Source organism: Lithobates pipiens, unplaced genomic scaffold (assembly GCF_037356315.1).
Source record: "Lithobates pipiens isolate NorthernLeopardFrog02 unplaced genomic scaffold, aLitPip1_a1.2 Scaffold_19, whole genome shotgun sequence".
NCBI classification, from domain to species: domain Eukaryota; kingdom Metazoa; phylum Chordata; class Amphibia; order Anura; family Ranidae; genus Lithobates; species Lithobates pipiens.
Window position 1 is genome coordinate 334,479,885 of NW_027507764.1, and position 20,080 is coordinate 334,499,964.

The 20,080-nt window shown below is 46.8% G+C and overlaps 1 protein-coding gene across 3 annotated transcripts in view; it reads right to left on the bottom strand.

Annotated features, from left to right (window-relative positions):
* Positions 1-20,080, bottom strand: part of LOC143996801 (vacuolar protein sorting-associated protein 4B-like) — a 97,422-nt gene that overhangs the window by 10,773 nt on the left and 66,569 nt on the right. For all 3 annotated transcript variants that reach the window (XM_077492077.1, XM_077492078.1, XM_077492076.1), the window contains one exon: positions 4,360-4,579. In XM_077492077.1, the coding sequence (XP_077348203.1) occupies positions 4,360-4,579 (220 nt within the window). The remainder of the gene's footprint in view (positions 1-4,359; positions 4,580-20,080) is intronic.

The following is a 20,080-nucleotide window of genomic DNA, read 5'->3' on the forward strand; positions in this document are numbered from 1 at the left end:
ATATCCATCTGCGGAAGAAATACCATTGTTTCCGGGTAACGTGTGTGAATATCAGCCTCTACAGATACGCATTGTGTGCTTGGGTTTATACTGTGTTAGTCAGTGGAAAGTGCCTATGGTGCTGACGAATACAATTACCACTTACATCAGAAGTGACTGTGTTGTGTATCTATGCCTCCATGCTTGGAGTGAAACTACGTGCATTACTGCTGTAAATACTCTTCCTACTACCGTCTCTCTCCAGTAATAAACGTTGCCTGGTTTATAAAGTCAGTTGTGTGATTCCCTCTGTGAAGCCGCTACACCCTAGCCCCGCTTACAAGCAGGAAGCAGAAGATTGGTTGGACTGCAGCTAGGATCAGCTGCTGACAGGAGTTGTAGAGCTTCCAGTTTGACTTTGGCTTCTCTGGAGAGGTGCTAGTATGCGCTTGGCCTCGGCAGGTGAAGATCAGCTTAAAAGGCAACCCCACTCATACTTGATTCCCTGGACAAGTAGGGTTGCTAGGTATGATTTCAGTTGTCGGTGCTTCTGGATGGTGATCGGGGGCAGATCTCCAAACAATTGGTATGAATGCCCTTGGAAGGGATTTGTCCTGAGCAGCTTGAAGGATGGTTTCTTTGGTGTGGAAGTAAGTACATTTTATGATAATGTTCTGTGGGGGACCATCAGACTTCCCGGACCCAGAGCCATATGGATATGGTCAAACTCTAGTCAGTCAATAGGGATGGAAGGCGAAAGCTCCTGGAAGAGCACTGTGGTCATGAAGGTAAAGTCCATAACGAATTCAGGGAGGCCCCGCAGCTGTAGATTGTCTCTTCGTGATCTGTTTTTAATGCCCTCCAGTAAGAATAAGGTGCAGGACAGCTCAGCCTTCTGGTCCTCCAGGTCTTGCTCATGGCTGTCTAGGATGATGGTGGCAGCATCCATCTTGTCTTCCAGAGGACTAGTATGGCCCTCCAGTTCTCTGATCTCCTTGGTCAAATCAATAGCCAGTTTTTCAGTTGCTGCTGTTAGCTCTTGCTGCTGCATGGTTTTGAACCTGGCAAGGAGCTCTGTATTCTGGAGTGGCTGTGACTGCTGCTCAATTGGGACGTCCACAGCACTGTCCACATCAGATATTAGGTCCTGATCCCTCATGGAGATCGGCTGGAAGAGCTTGGTGATGGCTGGATATGTGGGGAATCGGTGCTGGCAAGTATAGCAAAAGTTGGGCTCTCCTGGAACTGATCTGAGCGCTGATGTTCCTAATTGTTTCAACAAAAAGTTACAATAAAAAAAAACAGTGGGGGCTGGATAGTGGACAACATCCTCTCTCTGTAATACTTCAGTGGGTTACACACACCCCAGCCCCTGTTTTATGGCTTATTATTCATTAAGTGCAGACATCAATTTAGAGCCTGCATTGCCCCACAGAGTTCTCTATGTTTAACACAGCAGAGGGAACTCCAGGACAGCTGGTAATGTGTCTTACTAGGATTTTTGTTTTTCTTTACAATTCCATTTTTTTTTTATTGTGCTCCACAAGCTTTAGACTCCCGAAGCCAGTGGAGGCATTACATATTTATTAAAGAGGAAGTAAACCCTGATGGGTTTTACTTCCTCTTTGTTTCCCTGCAAAGGTAAAGCATAATGGGCTACTAAGCATTGCATAGTAGCCCATTATGTGTTACTTAAGCCTGCTATGGTCTCATCTCTCTTTTTTTCTGTTCATGCACATTTATTCTGCTCCATGGGAGAAAGCCCGTCATATTGACGGATTAACCTTTTGATCTTTTTGTTAGACTAACGAGTGGATTCAAGTGCATTTTTTATCTATATTACCATTATGCATCACTTACCTGATACAGGAGCCAACAATGTCACCGCTGTCCCCTCTTCCACAGAGCGTCCATCTTCCTTCCGGGTATAGCGGCTCCAGCGATGTGATTGGCCGGAGCCGCAATGACGTCACTCCTGCACATGCGCGTGGGAGCTACTGCTAACGGGATGATCGTTGTTAGCAACGGCACGGTCAGTGAGCCTGCACGCTGCTGTCTACGGCACATGCGCCATAGAGATTGGTGCCTGTCTTTTGCAAATAATTCCTAAACCGTGTAGGTTTAGGAGATATTTCTTGCACCTACAAGTTAGCCTTAATCTAGGCTTGCCTGTAGGTCAACGTGATCTGTAAGGGTTTACAACCACTTTAAGCACACTGCTATGACATATTAACCACTTTCAGACCGGACCATTTTGCTGGCTTAAGACAGGACCACTTTTTGTGATTTGGCACTGCGTCGCTTTAACTGACAATTGTGCGGTCGTGCAACGTTGCACCCAAACAAGATTGACGTCCTTTTTTCCCACAAATAGAGCTTTCTTTTGGTGGTATTTGATCACCCCTGTGGTTTTTATTTTTTGCACTATAAACAAAAAAAAGAGCGCCAATTTTGAAAAAAAAAAACGCATTATTTTTTACTGTTTGCTATAATAAATATCCCCCAAAAATATATAAAAAAAACATATTTTTTTCCTCAGTTTACGCTGATACGTATTCTTCTACATATTTTTGGTAAAAAAAATTACAATAAGAGATTATTGCTTGGTTTGCGCAAAATTTATAGCGTTTACAAAATAGCGGATAGTTTTATGGCATTTTTATTAATAATTTTTTCTTTACTAGTAATGGCAGCGATCATCGATTTTTATTGTGACTGCGACATTATGGTGGACACATCGGACATTTTTGACACATTTTTGGGACCATTGTCATTTATACAGCAATCAGTGCTATACAAATGCACTGATTCCTGTGTAAATGACACTGGCAGTGAAGGGGTTAAGTGTGTCCTAGGGGCGTGTTACTAACTGTGGGGGGCTGGGCTGTGTGTTAGTGAATACTGATCTCTGTTCCAATCACAGGGAGCAGAGATCAGTGTCACTTATTACTAGGCAGAACGGGAGATGCTGTTTACTTCCACATATTCTTGTTCAGCCTCCTCGTGAGACGATTGCGGGTATCCCCGGCGGTGCGCACGTGATGGCAGGGCAGCAATTTCTACTGGATGCCAGTTTGCCTGCCCGTGCCAGTCTGTCGACATACATCGTCGCGCGACGGTCAGGAAGTGGTTAATATGCAGTAGCTCTTTTTTACAGCTGCTTTTCCAATGGACACCTAAGAATGCATATTACTTGTGGCAGTTACGACTAAAAGATACAAATATTACATCAGATATTAGTGTTGCAATACCCCATAGGAGTTGCTAGTGTCCCAGGTCCCCACTGCTGCACAGCCAGTCACATTCCTTTCATACATTCCAAGGCAGAGAATAGTTCTTGGCTTATTTTTGATGTTTTATTAGGGGTTGATAACTTGGATGGGGTAGGAAATTATGGGATGCCCAACCTAAAAAAATATCCATAATTATGAACAAAGGGACACTTCATCCCTATTTATAAGAAGTCCTTTTCTTCCTTCCTCCTGCACAAACTTGGTTTTCACAGCACAGCACCTGCTGCTCACTCCTTTAGGAACTAGCAGGATGTTACTAGTTCAGCAAAGGCCCATTATAGACAGGAACTCCCACACAAATTAGTGTAATGTGAGTGAACAGCATGACATTCTTGCTTCAGATTCCTTGTGGCCACTGATCCCAGCTCCACGTGCTTACAGAAAATGTTAGCCCACCTGGCTGCCACCATACATGCCTGGATAATCTTCCTGACTTTCTGCCCCAGCCCTGCCCGACTGGCTCACACACATGGAGACCTCCCAGGGCATGGTTAGATTAAGATGTGGCACTATGTGGCCTTCAAGAGAGGCCCGCTGCAGATAGCAGTCTCTCCCCTTGTCTGTCACTGCACCATACTGATCTAATTACTGTCTCTCCTTACTCCCGCTGCCTCTCTGGCATGAATCCTTTCACTGATCCTTCCAGTCCAGCTTTGCTGAGCACCCGGCAACCCCCCCCCCCCCCGGTAAAGGGCCCCTCAAGGGCCATGACAGCCTCTCCTCAGTACTGCTTCCCCATCTTCCACCGACTCCCATTGCTGCCATTGCCCATGTCTATTTATGGGGTTGTCTCAATCCCCTGCCAGCCCACTTCTGGGAATTGGCTGATGTCCCATAAATATTCAGGGCAGCTTCTCCTCACCCCTGCCCTCCAGTTCTAGAAGGTTTTCCAACCTTCCAAACACCGGGGGAGGCAATAGAGAGCTGCCTGGATGATACATCCAGCCCTGGCATCCAGTAACTCTGACCCAATTCAGTGACTCCAAAATAAATGTTTTACAAAAAAAGCAGTCAAGCTGTTCCATTATGTCTAATAAGCCCAGTAATGCTGAATAATGATCTGCACTTGTGAGAAATGGTACAGTACCTTTTTAAAATGAGTGGAAAACTGAACTCTCCTGAGAGGCTGCATTAAAGCGTCTCGCACAACTATGCTAATATCAGCACCAGAGTAGCCATTTGTTCTTTTCCCCAGGTATTGAAAATCTGCATCTGTGAGGCTGTGAGCTGTAGTTCCAAGATGAAGTCTAAACATGTCGGCCCGGGCAGGTGCTTCTGGAAGCGGAATGTAAATTCGACTTCTAAATCTGAAAAAGAAGACAAATTCAATATGTGGTATTGTTGACTATGCTGTAGAGATCATGACCAACATACTGTAGAAGCATTGTCAAGATGATAAAAACAAACATACAATCCAAAAGTAGGCCTCTAAATACAAAGACTATACCATTTGTAAAGATTCCTAAGAAAGCAAACTGTGCCTTCCATGAAAATACCATATATAACATTTGCTTCACAAACACTGCATTTAAAATTCAGATCAAACAATTAGGAATTTTACATGTGTTTTTCTTGGCTTATTGTGAACAGAAAGGTATCAAAATAGGTGTGCTGCCATGGGTGACTTGTTTATGATGGTACCATGCTTTGGGGGCCATCCTTAATGGCAGCACCTTTTGAATCACCTAGAAAAGCATGTGTATAGCAGGTGTCTTGGACTGTCATTTACACATGCTTCATTCAAGACAGCAACTTACCAACTTTTGAGGGAATGATGAAGACTGTCCTGAGCCCTACTTTTAAAATTAAATAAAAAAAGGATGCTCTCATATGCTTTAACTCACATGGGTCAAACACAAGGCCTGTGGGCCGAATGTGGCCTGCCAGATGATTTAATTTAGTCCTCACACCCAGACATATTTCAGCCAGAACGTAGTGGAACTCCACAGCCACTTTTTGGCTCTCGCCCTCTGGTCCCCGATCACCATTGTCACTTGAAAACACAGAAGCCTTCTATGTTTACAAGGACAGATTTCCTCTCAGCAGCTCTCACATATGCTTCTCACTCATGGCAGGGGCAAGGAAGATGCAGATGCAGGTGCGGTGAGTCATAGGTAGAATAGGGCATCACGTGGTAGACTGTACTGTGATCCTCATCTGTGCCAGACCAATGATCTCGCTGCAAGTCAGAGAGAGGAAAAGCTGTCTACACTGTGGGGAGGTAGTAGAGCCGGTGTCATGTCAAATAGTGTCCCCCGTCGGATAGTGTTCGCTGTGTACTGCGCATGCGCAGTACACATGACAAGCAGATTCCGAAAATATCTGAAGATGAACGGCGCCTGCGGCGCGAGTCCAGGTTCAAGCTCCACCATCCAAGTGGACATAGAGTTAGAATAAAAAGAGCAGAGCGAAGCAAGGCCGTGCCCGAGGCATGGCTAGGGGCCCTCTAACTATGTGCAGCCCTATGTCCCCTTGGATGGTGGGGCTTGCACCTGGACTTATGACGCAGGCGCCATTCATCCTCTGAGATTTTCGAATCTCCTTGTGCGCCGTACTGCGCAAGCTCTGCGCCTGCGCAGTACACAGCGGACACTATTCGATAGGCAGACATTTTTGGATAGAACACCGGGATGGGTAATTTTGATAAGGGTAAGGTGAGATGTGAGGAAGCTTTGAGGTGGGAACGATGAGAGCTGTGGAGGATGGTGTGTACAGAAGTGGGGGATGGGGGTTCAGAGGTCAGAGCTGAACTCTGCACTATGTATTTAGCGTATCCCTGAACTTTGCACTCTGTGCATAGGGCCTCCCTATAAGTGCACTCTGTGCATAACGCACCCCTGAACTCTGCACTATGTATTTAGCACATCCCTGAACTATGCACTCTGTGCATAGAGCCTCCCTGAAACTGCACTTTGAACATAGTGTACCCCTGAACTTTGCACTCTGTGCAGATTGCACACCCCTGAACTCTACACTCTGTACATGGCATACTCCTGAACTCAACACATAACGCACACCTGGTATTCATTGCCCATTTATAAGATTCTCCCACAATTTGGTCACACCTAACTTTTTGATCAGGGGTCAAGTCCCTGGGAAAAAAAAGTTGGGGAACTAAGCAAGTGGTTAAGTACAACCAGTCAGGATCAGGATCACCTGCTGGTGGCACTGTGGTTCCTAGAGCTGAAGGGTAAACAACACTCTCTTGTTTTGCATCATTGCTTCAGTGTTTTGCTTGTTAGCCAGTAAGGATGAGCTCAGGCATGTTCACTAACTCCACGTGCAGAGCTCGCCAGGAAGTCAGCACGGCGCTGCGCTAATCACAGGCAGTGAGACATTTTCCTGATGTGCGGCTGCAGAGATTAGCTCAGAGCTGCGCTGACTTCCTGGCGGGCTCTGCACGTGGGGTGTGCAAACATGGTGGAGCTCACCCTATTAGCCAGATACCTGCTTGCTGATCCCTGCCAAACCTTGTAACTTTACCCTGTATCCTGTTATCTCATATCTGCTCCCTTTGTTCCCAGTCCTGTCTAACTTCTGTTTATGTCAGTTTCCCTCCTTTTGTAAATAGTTAAGTTGATGGTTTGGTTTTGCTTCACTGTTAAAGTAGAAGTTCATTCTAAAACTGTGTATAGACATGCACAATCTAACACTAACCTTTCTAGCCCTGTAAAGAAAAAATCAGTGTACATACCTTTTTTAAAGCGCTCCGACCTGATCCCATGCTGAGTTGTCAGCCGCGGCTTTGCTGTGGAGACGGGTGCAGAGGACACATCCAACAACGGAAGCCCCATAGTAAGTCTATAGGTGACGTCACTTCTCATTCATTTCACAGCCGTTGTTGGCTGTGTCCTCTATAGAGCTATTCTGGCACTCCCCTCCTACATGTAAAAATCATAATTTATTTTCTTACATCAGGGGACACAGAGCCGTAGTAATTACTACATGAGTTATATCGGACCATCAGGTGCTGGAGACTAGCGCGCCCCATATAACCCCTCCCATTGCTGGGAGTCCTCAGTTTTTTCGCCAGTGTCTAAGTTGTAGGGCACGAGTAAGGATGTGTTGTGCTGAGCTCCATGGGCAGTAATCGTTTGAGAGCCAGCTATCCTGACTGGATCCGTTCTGATGTCTTTGTAATGTGCTAAATGAATGGTACCCGTGCCTCGTAATCCGAAGAAACAAGGTTTTAATTCAATCTTATTTTTATTGAGATATAGAAGCAAGATAGGAGGGGGAAAAAAAAATACAGAATATTCCAACATATTCGTTTTACATTGTTACATAAACATAAAAAAGAAACCATAGAGAAATCCACTGTACTACAGTGGTGTTGAACTGTCACGAGGTTAAAGTGTTTGTTTTGAGCTTCGGTTTAGGTAGTATGGTAAGAGAGCCTGTAGTCCTACCATGATTAGTCTAAGTTAAAGTGGGTGTGTGTGCACCACTATCCTCTCAGCGGGTGTTGCCCACTCATTACAGGTAGACTAGGGCTATTGTGTTCATTCTGACAATGTTCACTCTGGGGGGGAAGCTCTGTATGTGCCACCATGCTGGTCTAATGAGACTAGAGGTCATAACTTAAGTAATCGGGTATTACTGCAACTTGTATATGGGAGGGAAGAAAGGGGGAAGAGAGTGAGGAAAGAGGGGTCAGGACAGTAAAGAGCGTAGGGATCAAAAGATATACATTCCACCCTGATCACACAGGTGTATTGGTAGAGTCCTCTGTGGCCCATGAGATAAACTCTGAGGAATATCGAAACATCGACCATGAGGTCCAGGTCTTAGAGAATTGTTCCTCCCTACCCGTTTCCTGCGACAACATTCTTTCCAAAGTTTTAATTCGGTCCCCTTCAATTGCCCAATCCCCCAGGGAAGGCATGCTCGTTGACTTCCAATGTCTGGGCAACACCGTTCTAGCAGCCGCCAAAAAGTGACGCAGAACGTCTTTCTTGACTGACTTAAGCGGTCCCGGGAGCAGAGATAGCAGAGCCATCTCAGGAGAGGGTGCGATGGAGGTCGCCATAAGTTTGCAGTACAAATCAAGGATCTTTTGCCAGAACTTCCTCGCAGGGGGGCATGCCCACCAAATGTGAAGTAAGGTTCCTTTAGATGACAAGCAACGCCAGCAAGTATCCGGAAGTGTCGAGTTAATTCGGTGCAAAGTCGAAGGGCATCTGTACCAGCGGGTCAACAGCTTGAACCCCTTTTCTTGAGAATTGGAGGCTATGGACATTTTGTGGGTCAGTATAAAGCACTTTTGCCAGTCTACAGGCGAGATGGAGTGGCCCAGGTCTTCCTCCCATGCCTGTGTGTATGGGGGAAGGTCAGGATTGTAAGCCCCATGTAAGAGGGAATATAATTGAGAGACTACATGTGTAGGAGGGGTGGCCTGGAGCAGCATGCCTTCCAAGTCTGTTAAGTCAGCGAGTACATTAGGTAACGAAGGGAAAGTGCGAATGAAGGAAATCACCTGTTGTCTCTGCAGCCAGTGCGTAGAGGCATGAGAAGATGGGTCAGAGGGAATGTCATGAGTCAGAGAGGGGTCCGAACGTAGGACTTGGGCAAGTCGCCTGTGGTCCTCCTTACACCAAGGTCCAAAACTCGCTCCCTGTAGGGCCGGTGGGAAAGCCGGAGTTCCAAACAGTGGAGCCATGGGTCCCTGCATGGGAGATAGGGTCTTGGAAGAATTCATTCGGGTCCAGATTTGTATGGTTTGTCGGGTGAGGTCGCTCAGTTGTACCTCTCCTTTCAGGAATTCAGTAGGTGTCCACGGCAATGCACAGAGATCTATTGGGTTAATATGGCTCTCTATCTGTACCCATAATTTGGAGGAGGAATGATGGAACCAGTTAAGTATACGCGTGAGCACAGCTGCTCTATAATATAAGGAGGCATCCGGGGCTCCTGCTCCACCACGAATCTTGGGGAGTGATAAGGTCTCGTAGCGTATCCGGGGCCGAGCCCCTCCCCAAATAAAGGAGGAGAATAGTTGGCGGAGCTTCCTGAAAAACCAGGAGGGTATGGAAATGGGAATTGTTTGGAACAAATAGAGAAACCGAGGGATTACGTCCATTTTTAGGGCATTTACTCTGCCTAGCCACGATAGGCATTTCTTTGCATAGTTTGAGAGATCCGTCTTGGTTCTAAGCAGCAGGGGTGCATAATTCAAAGAGAATAGATGGGACCTTTCCGTAGGTATTTGAATTAGAAACAAGGTTTTGCTTGCAAATGCTTCTCTTTGAGAGCTGGGCCCTGGGATCCAGTACATTTTGGTAGTGAGGCCAATAAAAGTTTACTGGCAGGGTCCTGTCGCAGGTTCAGGATTGTGGGTTAACCTGAGAGTTCCCCGGTTCCTGAAGGTTTCCTTTAAGGTCTCTGAGCCTACCGTGAAGGGCGAAGATTGTTTTTTTTATCTCTGATAAAACCCTGCTGTGAGGATAAGGTAGGGAAGTCTCTGGAATCTGTAGGCTGGGTTCTCCACCTAGAAAAATCCTCCTTAAAACCATCAAGGAGTGTACAGTACCTGGGTTTAACTATAGATACCAGGCAGAAAAAAGTATTTTTACCTCAGACAAGAATCAGTTCCATTGTAGAACTAATTCACCTCATCAGGGCAAAGAAAAAGCCCTCCATTCGGTTGTGCATGAGACTTTTGGGAAAGATGGTGGCCTCCTTCGAGGCCATCCCTTACGCACAGTTTCATTCAAGATTGCTACAAAGCGCAATCCTGTCAGCCTGGAAAAAGAAGGTGCAAGCCTTAGATTTTCCAATTCAGCTGGCTCCCGACATACGTCAGAGCCTAAATTGGTGGTTAATATCCAGCAACCTTCAAAAAGGAAGGTAATTTCTACCAGCCACCTGGAAAGTAGTGACAACAGATGCCAGTCTTCTAGGCTGGGGAGCAGTCCTGGAAGAGGATTCTGTCCAGGGGAAGTGGTCCAGGTTGGAAAGGACCTTAACTATCAACATTCTGGAAATTCTGGCAATTTGTCTGGCTCTAAGGGCCTGGACGGTCAGACTGAGGGGCTGTCCTGTCAGGATTCAGTCCGACAATGCCACAGATGTGGTTTACATCAATCACCAGGGGGGCATGAGGAGTCGTGCAGCCCAGAGAGAGTTGAATCATGTTCTGTCTTGGGCAGAACACAACGTCCCTTACCTTTCGGCAATATTTATTCCCGGGATAGAGAATTGGCAGGCGGACTACTTGAGCCGCCAACAGTTATTCCAGGAGAATGGTCTCTTCACCCCGACATCTTCCTTGCGATATGTCAGAGATGGGGTACTCTGGACGTGGACCTGTTCGCGTCCAGATTCAACAACAAGGTCGTAAACTTTGTGTCGAGAACAAAGGATCCGCTAGCTTGCGGAACAGACGCATTAATCTTCCCAGCGGATCAATTTTCTCTGATGTATGCATTTCCTCCAGTTCAGCTTCTTCCGCGCCTTCTTCGCAGGATCAGGCAGGAACAAAAGGAGGTGATTCTAGTGGCCCCAGCGTAGCCCAGAAGGTCTTGGTTCGCTGAGATCATAAAGATGGCAGTAGGAGTTCCTTGGACTCTGCCATTACAGCCGGACCTTCTCGGGCAGGGTCCGGTATTCCATCCTACCTTACAGATGCTAAATTTAACGGTCTGGCTATTGAGACCCGCATTCGTGGGTTGTCTCCTTCAGTTATATCTACCTTGATTAATGCCAGGAAGCCAGCTTCCAGGATCATTTACTATAGAGTTTGGAAGGCATATGTTTCCTGGTGCGGATCCAGGGGTTGGCACCCAAAGAAGTATGTCATAGGTAGAATCCTTGATTTCCTGCAGATGGGATTAGAAATTAATCTGGCCTTGAATACTATCAAGGGCCAGATCTCGGACTTGTCAGTATTCTTTCAATGGCCTTTAGCTTCTCACTCCTTAGTGAGTAGCTTTCTTCAGGGGGTAACACGGATCAATCCTCCTATCAAGGCACCTCTAAGTCCTTGGGATTTTAATTTGGTCTTGTCGGCTTTGCAGAAACAGCCTTTTGAACCTTTACGTGAAATTCCCTTGGTTCTTTTGACTAGAAAGATAGTCTTTCTGATTGCTATTTCTTCTGCTAGAAGATTATCTGTACTAGCGGCTCTATCTTGTAAGGAGCCATATCTGATTATGCATAAGGATAAGGTGGTGTTACGCCCTTATCCTGAATTCCTGCCAAAGGTGGTGACAGGTTTTCACTTAAACCAAGATATTGTTCTTCCTTCTTTCTTCCCAGAGCCTCGATCTAGGGAAGAGAAGGCACTACATTCCCTTCATGTAGTAAGAGCGGTCAGAGTGCACATAAAGGCGACCGCTCAGGTTCGTAAAACAGATATTTTTTTATACTGCCAGATTGGTCCAAAGAGAGAACAGGCAGTGTCAAGATCCACAATTTCCAAGTGGATTTGTGAAGTCATTATTCAGGCTTATGGTTTAAAGAAGATTCCTTCTTTCCATGTTAAGGCACACTCAACCAGGACGATTAGTATCTCTTGGAATGGCGCCAAACTTCGGTACTTAAAAATCTCCATAGGCGACGCTTACATTTTTTTTACAGGTTACATGTTTAGAATTAGAGGAGGTCTAGTGCTTGAATTGTTGCTCTTGCTCTAACGCACGTGACGGTACCTCACATGTGTGGTTTGAACAGCGTTTACATATGTGGGTGTGACTTACCTGTGCAATTTTTTATCTTTACACTTTTGTTTTAAATATTTCTTTTTGTTTATCACTTTTATTTCTATTGCAAGGAATGTAAACATCCCCTGTAATAGGAATGGTGTGTGACAAGTCCTCTTTATGGAGAGATGTGGGGTCTATAAGACCCCACATCTCTAATCCAGGCTGGAAAGCATCAGATCAAAAAAAAAATTACAGATCTGATGCTTTCCAGCCGAGATCGTCGCTTTGTTGAAATCCGCGGTCATAGAGATGACCGTAAATCTCTATGCTCTTCATCTGGCAGCGGCGGATTCTTTGTCCGGGTACCCAATGACACGGGAGAGCCCGGAGAAGCACCAGAGGATGGGGGGAGGTCCTCTCCCATCACCCATACAGTGCACAGAATCGTCTGCAGAAAAATTGGATTTTTATATACAGCTTACCTGTAAAATCCTTTTCTTGAGAGTACATCACGGGACACAGGAGCTTCATTACATAGTGGGTTATATAGGCACCTCTGGTGATTGGACACTGGTTGACCTCAATTAAGGAGAATTCCTCCCCTATATAACCCCTCCCATCTGGGAGGCACCTCAGTTTTGTAGCAAAGCAATAAGAAACCATGTAAAACCCAAGAGGGGCGGGAGCCCTGTGTCCCGTGATGTACTCTCAAGAAAAGGATTTTACAGGTAAGCTGTATATAAAAATCCCATTTTCTTGATCATACATCACGGGACACAGGAGCTTCATTACATAGTGGGATGTCCCATAGCAATGCTCAGATTGAGGGGAGGGAGACACAGATCATAAATATAGGCCGCCAGGGACCGGAGGACCTAAACTGCAGCCTGCAGTACACTGCGCCCGAAGGCGATATCCTCTTGCCCTCTGACATCCACCTGATAGAATCTGGTGAATGTGTGGACTGATGACCAAGTCGCAGCCTTACAGATCTGAGCCAGGGAGGCCTGGTGATGCACTGCCCAAGAAGCACTAACAGCCCTAGTAGAGTGCGCTTTCACCTGAAAAGGAGGAATCTTCCCCTTTAAACCATAGGCCTGAGAGATAACTTGCCTGATCCATCTTGAGAGAGTGGATTTTGACTCCGCAGAATAAATAAACAATCAGTTTTTCTTATCTGAGTAGTTGCTTGAAGATAAATACTGATTGCTCTAACCACATCTAAAGTGTGTAAAGATTCTTCTTCTGTGGATTGAGGGTCCGGAAAAAAGGATGGTAGGATTACATCCTGATTCAAATGGAAACCCGAAACCACCTTAGGCAGAAAGGACCTGTTGGGACGCATTACCACCCGGTCCTTATGGATAATTAAATACGGCTCCTTACTGGAAAGAGCTGCCAACTCTGATACTCTTCTAGCCGTAGATATGGCTACTAAGAAGACCAGCTTTTTAGTCAGGAGAGCTAAAGAAGCCAGGTGTAAAGGTTCAAATGGTTGCCCCTGTAAGGCCGAGAGAACCAAATTCAGATCCCATGGACATACCGGAGGTTTAACTGGCGGTTTTGTCCGCATAGCCCCCTGGATAAAAGCCCGTACTAGGGAATGTGATGCAAGCGGTTTTTGAAAAAATACCGACAGGGCCGAAATCTGCACTTTGATAGTGCTTATGGCCAAATTCATTTCCAGGCCTGACTGGAGAAAGGCCAAGATTCTGTTAATGACATACTTTCTAGGATGCCATTTCCTGAGTTCACACCAGGAAACATATGTCCTCCAGATCTTGTAATAAACAAGTCTGGAGGCCGGCTTTCTGGCATTGACCGGAGTAGAAAGGACTGGCCCCGAAAGGCCACGGTCTCTCAGAATGTGGGTCTCAGCAGCCAGACCGTCAAATTCAGACTGCGTAAAGCAGGATGGTAGATTGGACCCTGTGAGAGCAGATCTGGCCGGAGAGGGAGGGCCCATGGCCTGCCTACTGCCAACTTCATGATTTCTGCGTACCATGGTCGCCTGGGCCAAGCCGAGGCCACCAAAAGGACCGACTTTGTCTCCTTCTTGACGCTTCCCAGGAACCGCGACAGAAGCGGGCTCGGGGGGAAGGCATAGATCAGATTGTACTGATCCCAGGGAACTGTCAGAGCATCTGACCCCTGAGCAAGTGCATCTCTTGTCCTTGACACAAACTTGTCCAGCTTCCTGTTGAACCTGGAAGCAAACAGATCTACGTCTGGAGTACCCCACTTGTGACATATGTTCTGAAACACGTCGGGGTGCAGAGCCCATTCTCCTGGGCACAACTGCTGGCGGCTGAGAAAATCCGCCATCCAATTCTCCACTCCTGGGATGAAGACTGCAGAAAGACACGGAACATGCTTTTCTGCCCAGACAAGTATGCGATTCACCTCTTTTTGGGCCACCAGACTTCTGGTACCGCCCTGGTGATTGATATAAGCCACTGCGGTGGCATTGTCGGACTGAACCCGAACTGGGAAACCTCGCAGTCTGTAAGACCACTCCATGAGTGCCATGTAAACTGCCCGGATCTCTAAGATATTTATGGGCAGTAGATTCTCTGTCGCAGACCATTTCCCCTGCGAGCATGTTTCCTCCAATACAGCTCCCCAGCCTGTCAGGCTGGCATCTGTTGTGATAATCTTCCATGAGAGAGGAAGAAAGGTTTTGCCCTTCAGCAAATTCTTGGTTTGTAACCACCAGACAAGACTCTTGCGTGTCCCTGGGGATAGACGCATAGGAAGATCCAGAGATTGGGGCTTCCTGTTCCAAGCCGCAAGGATGCATCCTTGTAAAGGCCTTGAATGGAACTGGGCGAATGGGACGGCCTCGAAGGAGACGACCATCTTCCCTAACAGTCTCATGCACAACCGAATGGAGGAAGATCTTCTGCCCAGAATCAGGCGCACCAGATCCCCAATGGCCAAGGCTTTTAGCCTTGGAAGAAACACCCTGCCCTGAGCGGTGTCGATGATCATACCTAGGTATTCCAACCTGGTAGTCGGTTGTAGGGACGACTTTTCTAGGTTTATAATCCAACCTAGGCGTTCTAGGTGTTCTAGCGTTTTGGTGACGCTGCGACTTAGGAACGCTGCAGTTTTCTCCATGAGAAGCAAGTCGTCTAGATAAGCCATGACGGCTATGCCCTGAGCTCTTAAGTTTGCTAAGAGAGGGTCTAGAATCTTTGTGAAGACTCGAGGGGCTGTAGCAAGCCCGAACGGCAAGGCCACAAATTGAAAATGGCGCCGCTCTACCGCGAACCTTAGGAATTTTTGGTGTGCGGGAAAAATTGGCACATGGAGATATGCATCCTTGATATCTATTGATGCCATGAATTCTCCTCCTTGCAGGGAGGAGACCACAGTGCGGATTAACTGCATTCGGAAGGACCGGATGTGTAAAAACCGGTTCAGGTCTTTCAGATCCAAGATAGGTCTGACACTTCCACTTGGTTTTGGAACGGTGAAGAGATTTGAGTAAAACCCCGAACCCTGATCTTTCGGGTTCACTTCTACTATCACACCCTGGGATAGTAACCGATCTAAGGCCAGAAATAGCGGTTTTTGCTTTACTGGATCCCTGGGGATCCTTGACCTTAGGAAACGAGAAGGTGGAATCTCCTGAAACTCTAGCTTGTAGCCCAGAGATACTGAAGAGATCACCCACTTGTCCTGGATCTCTTCCTGCCAGGCGCCTGCAAACTACAGGAGCCTTCCCCCCACTCTGCCGAGCGGGGGTGCCCCTTCACAAGGAAGTTTTTGGGCTCTGCTTGGCAGGCTTTCGCCCCCAAGTCTTTTTCTGTCCCTGGGCTTGGCCTTGAGCCTTTCTGGTAGAGGAGGACTGAGAAGGCCGTCGCCACTGTTTAGAGCTTGATGCTTCGGGAGAGAGAGCACGCCTGAATGAAGGACGCTTGCTCTTTTTGACTGGAAGGAGAGTAGATTTTCCTCCTGAAATATTTTGGACGAACTTATCTAGTTCTTCTCCAAACAAACGCTCCCCTTTAAACGGGAACCCAGTCAAATGCTTCTTGCATGACAGCTCAGTTGCCCAATTCTTTAGCCATAGGGCCCTTCGCATGTGAACCAACATGAGAGACAAACGTGATGCTTGTTGGACGGAATCCAAAATCGCATCAATTATGAAACACAGAATGTGAGGCAATTCTGTATAATTTTCTATTTCCTCACTGGGAAGGAGCCCAAGCATCTGTTTAACCTGTTCCTTGAGGAACTGACACAACCCCACGGCTGCGACTGTAGGTTGCACCACAGTGCCAGCCATGGAAAAGGAGGCTTTTAATAAGGTTTCCAGCTTTTTATCAGTTGGATCCTTGAATACCTGCGCATTATCCAAAGGACAAGTTAGGTTCTTATTCACACAAGAAACAGCCGCATCGACAGATGGGACCCCCCACTTCTTGGTGAAACTTTCCTCCACAGGATAATGCATAGAAAACCTTTTAGGAGGAACAAACAGTTTATCGGGATGTCCCCAATCCTCATACATCAATTTATCCATTAAAGGATGAATTGGGAAGGAATAGGCAGTCTGTGGGGCTTTCCTGACTCCCAGGGAAGAGACAGAGGACGTAGCGACTTCAGCAGCAGGCATTCTGAATGTGGTACGCACCAATTCAGTATAATACTGCACCTGTTTTCTGAGCGCCTGGGAGGAGGGGACTATCTCCTCTTCCTCTGACTCATCCGACTGCTCATGATCCCTATCCAAAGATAGGGATCCCTCCTCATTTTCAGAAGAATCATCTGAGAGAGGGATATCAGCAGAGGGAGGGGATCTACCCCTTTTCCTGCTATCTTTTAGGGAAGCAGAAATAAAATTCATGATTCTCCCTTCAAAACCCTCCAATGTAGCCCTAAGGGAGTCCTCAGTGACATAAACCGGGGCTGCGACATTAGGAGAGGCTGCAAAACCCGACAGGGGCACTGACTCGTCTTGAGAGGCTGGCTCCAGTCTTGCAGGGGGGGATGGTAATTTACAGGCACTTTTGGAACCCCTGGACCTAGGCGGTGATTTACCAGTGCCCTTCTTACCTCCCCCTGAGACCCTCTTACGAGGAGACATAGTACTAGGCTACAAAGCAGAGGTACTAGTACAAGTGCAATCACTGTTGTGCTTAAAGTCTCACAATAATATATATGCTTAAATTGCACAACCTGATGCTGAGTAGGTGTCTAGGTTTGCCTGGATCCAATCCCCACAGATGCTTACTGCCCACAGCTCCTGTGTCTCCAATTACAGCCCCCTGACGCTCTGGGCTTTTAAACCTGCCGCCTGGCGCCTGCGCAGTACAGCGCCGTGCACACTGACGTGCACGGCTCGCAACCACACCCCCCCTCCTCCATTAGGCCGGGTGCGCGCCCGGCGCGCGTGCACGCGCCCGCGTGCGTGCACGAGGACCGCGGAATCCAGGGGGGGAAGGAGAACCCAAAAACGGAGCTGCGTGGGACCCCTGAAGTGTTTACCTTATTTGTGGCAGGGACTGCAATGGAGACGTGAGTTAGCTGGAGAATCAGGCTTTCACTGAGCATGTGTATTGAAAAGGCATGTAAGTATGCATCAGGCTGCTCTTACTCCCTCTAGTGGTGGAAACCAGGTAAGACATACAACTACTCACAATGAAGAAATCCATTCATATAATTAAATATACAGGATAACTTCCCTTACCTGTCCCCGCCGCAGGAATTGCTGAACCAGACAAATTCCAGCCTTCACCCATCACGGCGGGTATTGTTAGGCAACCTTCAGGTATATCTGGGGTTCTTTCTCGGAAGAACCTCCCACCTGGGCCATGTAGAAAGCTCTGCCAGAAACTTTCGTGCGCTCTGTATAAACAGTACACCAAGTCTGGTTTTCCCAGAGCCCAGTCTTCCAATGGAGAGGACTTACAGGCAAAACCTCGCTTCTTCGGCTGACGAGGCCCGGGTACCATACCATCTTGGGAGTCAAATATCGGCCCGAGGTATGGATCCGGTTTATTGTAGCCCTTAGGCCCTCGCAGGGACCTTCATAGAGCTAAAGTTTTACGTGACCATCACCATAGATACTGGCGAAAAAACTGAGGTGCCTCCCAGATGGGAGGGGTTATATAGGGGAGGAATTCTCCTTAATTGAGGTCAACCAGTGTCCAATCACCAGAGGTGCCTATATAACCCACTATGTAATGAAGCTCCTGTGTCCCGTGATGTATGATCAAGAAAGAATGATATTTGAATGATGCCTTTAGCTGCAAGCATCATTCAGATATCCCCACTGAAATTCAACGACGTCATATGACATCCTTGGGCTGGAAGTGGTTTTTAATCATACTCACTCTGAGTCCAGTTTCTTAAGTGCAGCTACACTAAACTGGTCATCCCTGTCGCTGCTTATACTTGCATTTGATATCCCTTACACAGCCACATCCAAACCTAACAAAATAATTTAGTAAGGATGATAAAATATAAAAGAGACTAAAAGAATTCTACCTGCCCCTATAGCTTTACTTTACCTTCACTGCACTGAGGTTTTGTTGTTGATCTCTGACGCTTTCTCCTTTTGCTGTGAACATATTATTAAAGCGGTGTTCCGCCTGAAAAAAAAATAAAAGTCATCAGCTACAAATACTGCAACTGTTGACTTTTAAAATAGGGACACTTACCTGTCCAGGGAGGCAGTGATGTCCTCACCTGAAGTCGATCCATCCACCGGCTTCAGGTAGAGGGGCCCGCATCTTAAGTAAGGGAATCAGGAAGTGAAGCCTTGCGGCTTCACAGCCTGGTTCCCTACTTCCAGTTCACGAGTCACACTGCGTGTTCAGGTGTCCCTGCTGACTTCTGGGACCTGTGTGTGTCTCCCAGAAAACAGAGGGGAGGACAAAGGAGGGGCCGGTCATGGCGTAGATACTGCGGCAATCTTTCACTGGAAGTGGGAACAAATACATGTATTAGACAGGTATCTGTTCCCCCCTGAAAGGTGCCAAATGTGACACTGGAGGGGGGGAGGAATCCAGACAGCGGAAGTTCCATTTCTGGGTAGAACTCCGCTTTAAGGAGCATCAAGGTTCAATTTCATTATTATATTATTATTAATAATTCATGGCTAATTGAAATAAATAAACAGAAGGTATCTTTCTTTTTTTACCAATGAATTGTGCTCCGGTACTAGCTGCAAAGTCAGAAAAGGCAGGGGCTGCAGAGGAGGACCACCACTCTCTGTGTGGAGGCATCAGTCTCTCTAAAGAGGTCTGGGTAGGAGGCTGCAAAGAAGGACCCTTGCTCTCCATGTGAAGGCAGTGGTCTCTCTGTAGTGCTCTAAAACCCCCCTGCCAAGGTAGAGCTACAGCTGTGCAATCAGCAAAGCTCATGCTGTGTGCTAATTGAAGAGCTCTAGCTCTGAATCAGCAGGGGGTGTTTCGGAGAACTACAGAGAGACCAATACTTTCACATTGAGAGCATGGGCCCTTCCTTGCAGCCTTCTACCCAGGCTTAGATATTGAAATTACCACTGAATAACATTTATTAAGAGCAAGAAGGGATGCCAATTAAATATGTCTTCTACACACTCTATTTGCTTTTGCCTGAATGGCTTTATGCTGGGTTCACACTAATCGGGTGCGAATTGCAGCTCTGGTTTCCCTGCAAAGATAAAAATTATTCATTCAGATGTTCCTTTCCATTGTAGCTGCAGATCAGCAGACCAGGGAGAGTGGGGAGGTGTAGGAGGAGGGGGTAGAGAATTTGTGTTCAGAACGGAACACATCTGCAAATCAGATGTGTTCCCATTGAAGATTATGCGCCTGCAATTCGAACCGCACAGCCTAGAAAACACACACATTTTTTGTACAATGCGGACTGCGGATGCAACGCACATATGTGAACCAGACCCACTGAAATGCAGTCTTTTGGGGGTAATTTGACAGACATCTGTGCGGGTTCCTGCACAGATGTCAAAATCGCACCCGAAGTCGCCAAAAGTAGTACAGGAACTACTTTTGGGAATCGGTGCGGTGCTGCAAAGTCGCGTGAAAACTCACATTGCAAAAAATACCCAATCACATGGAAGGAAATAAAAAAAAAACAGTAGTTTTGCTTGCACATGACTGGATGATGGGAGACAGCAAACCTTCACCTCTTTTACCAAAATGCGAGGAAATT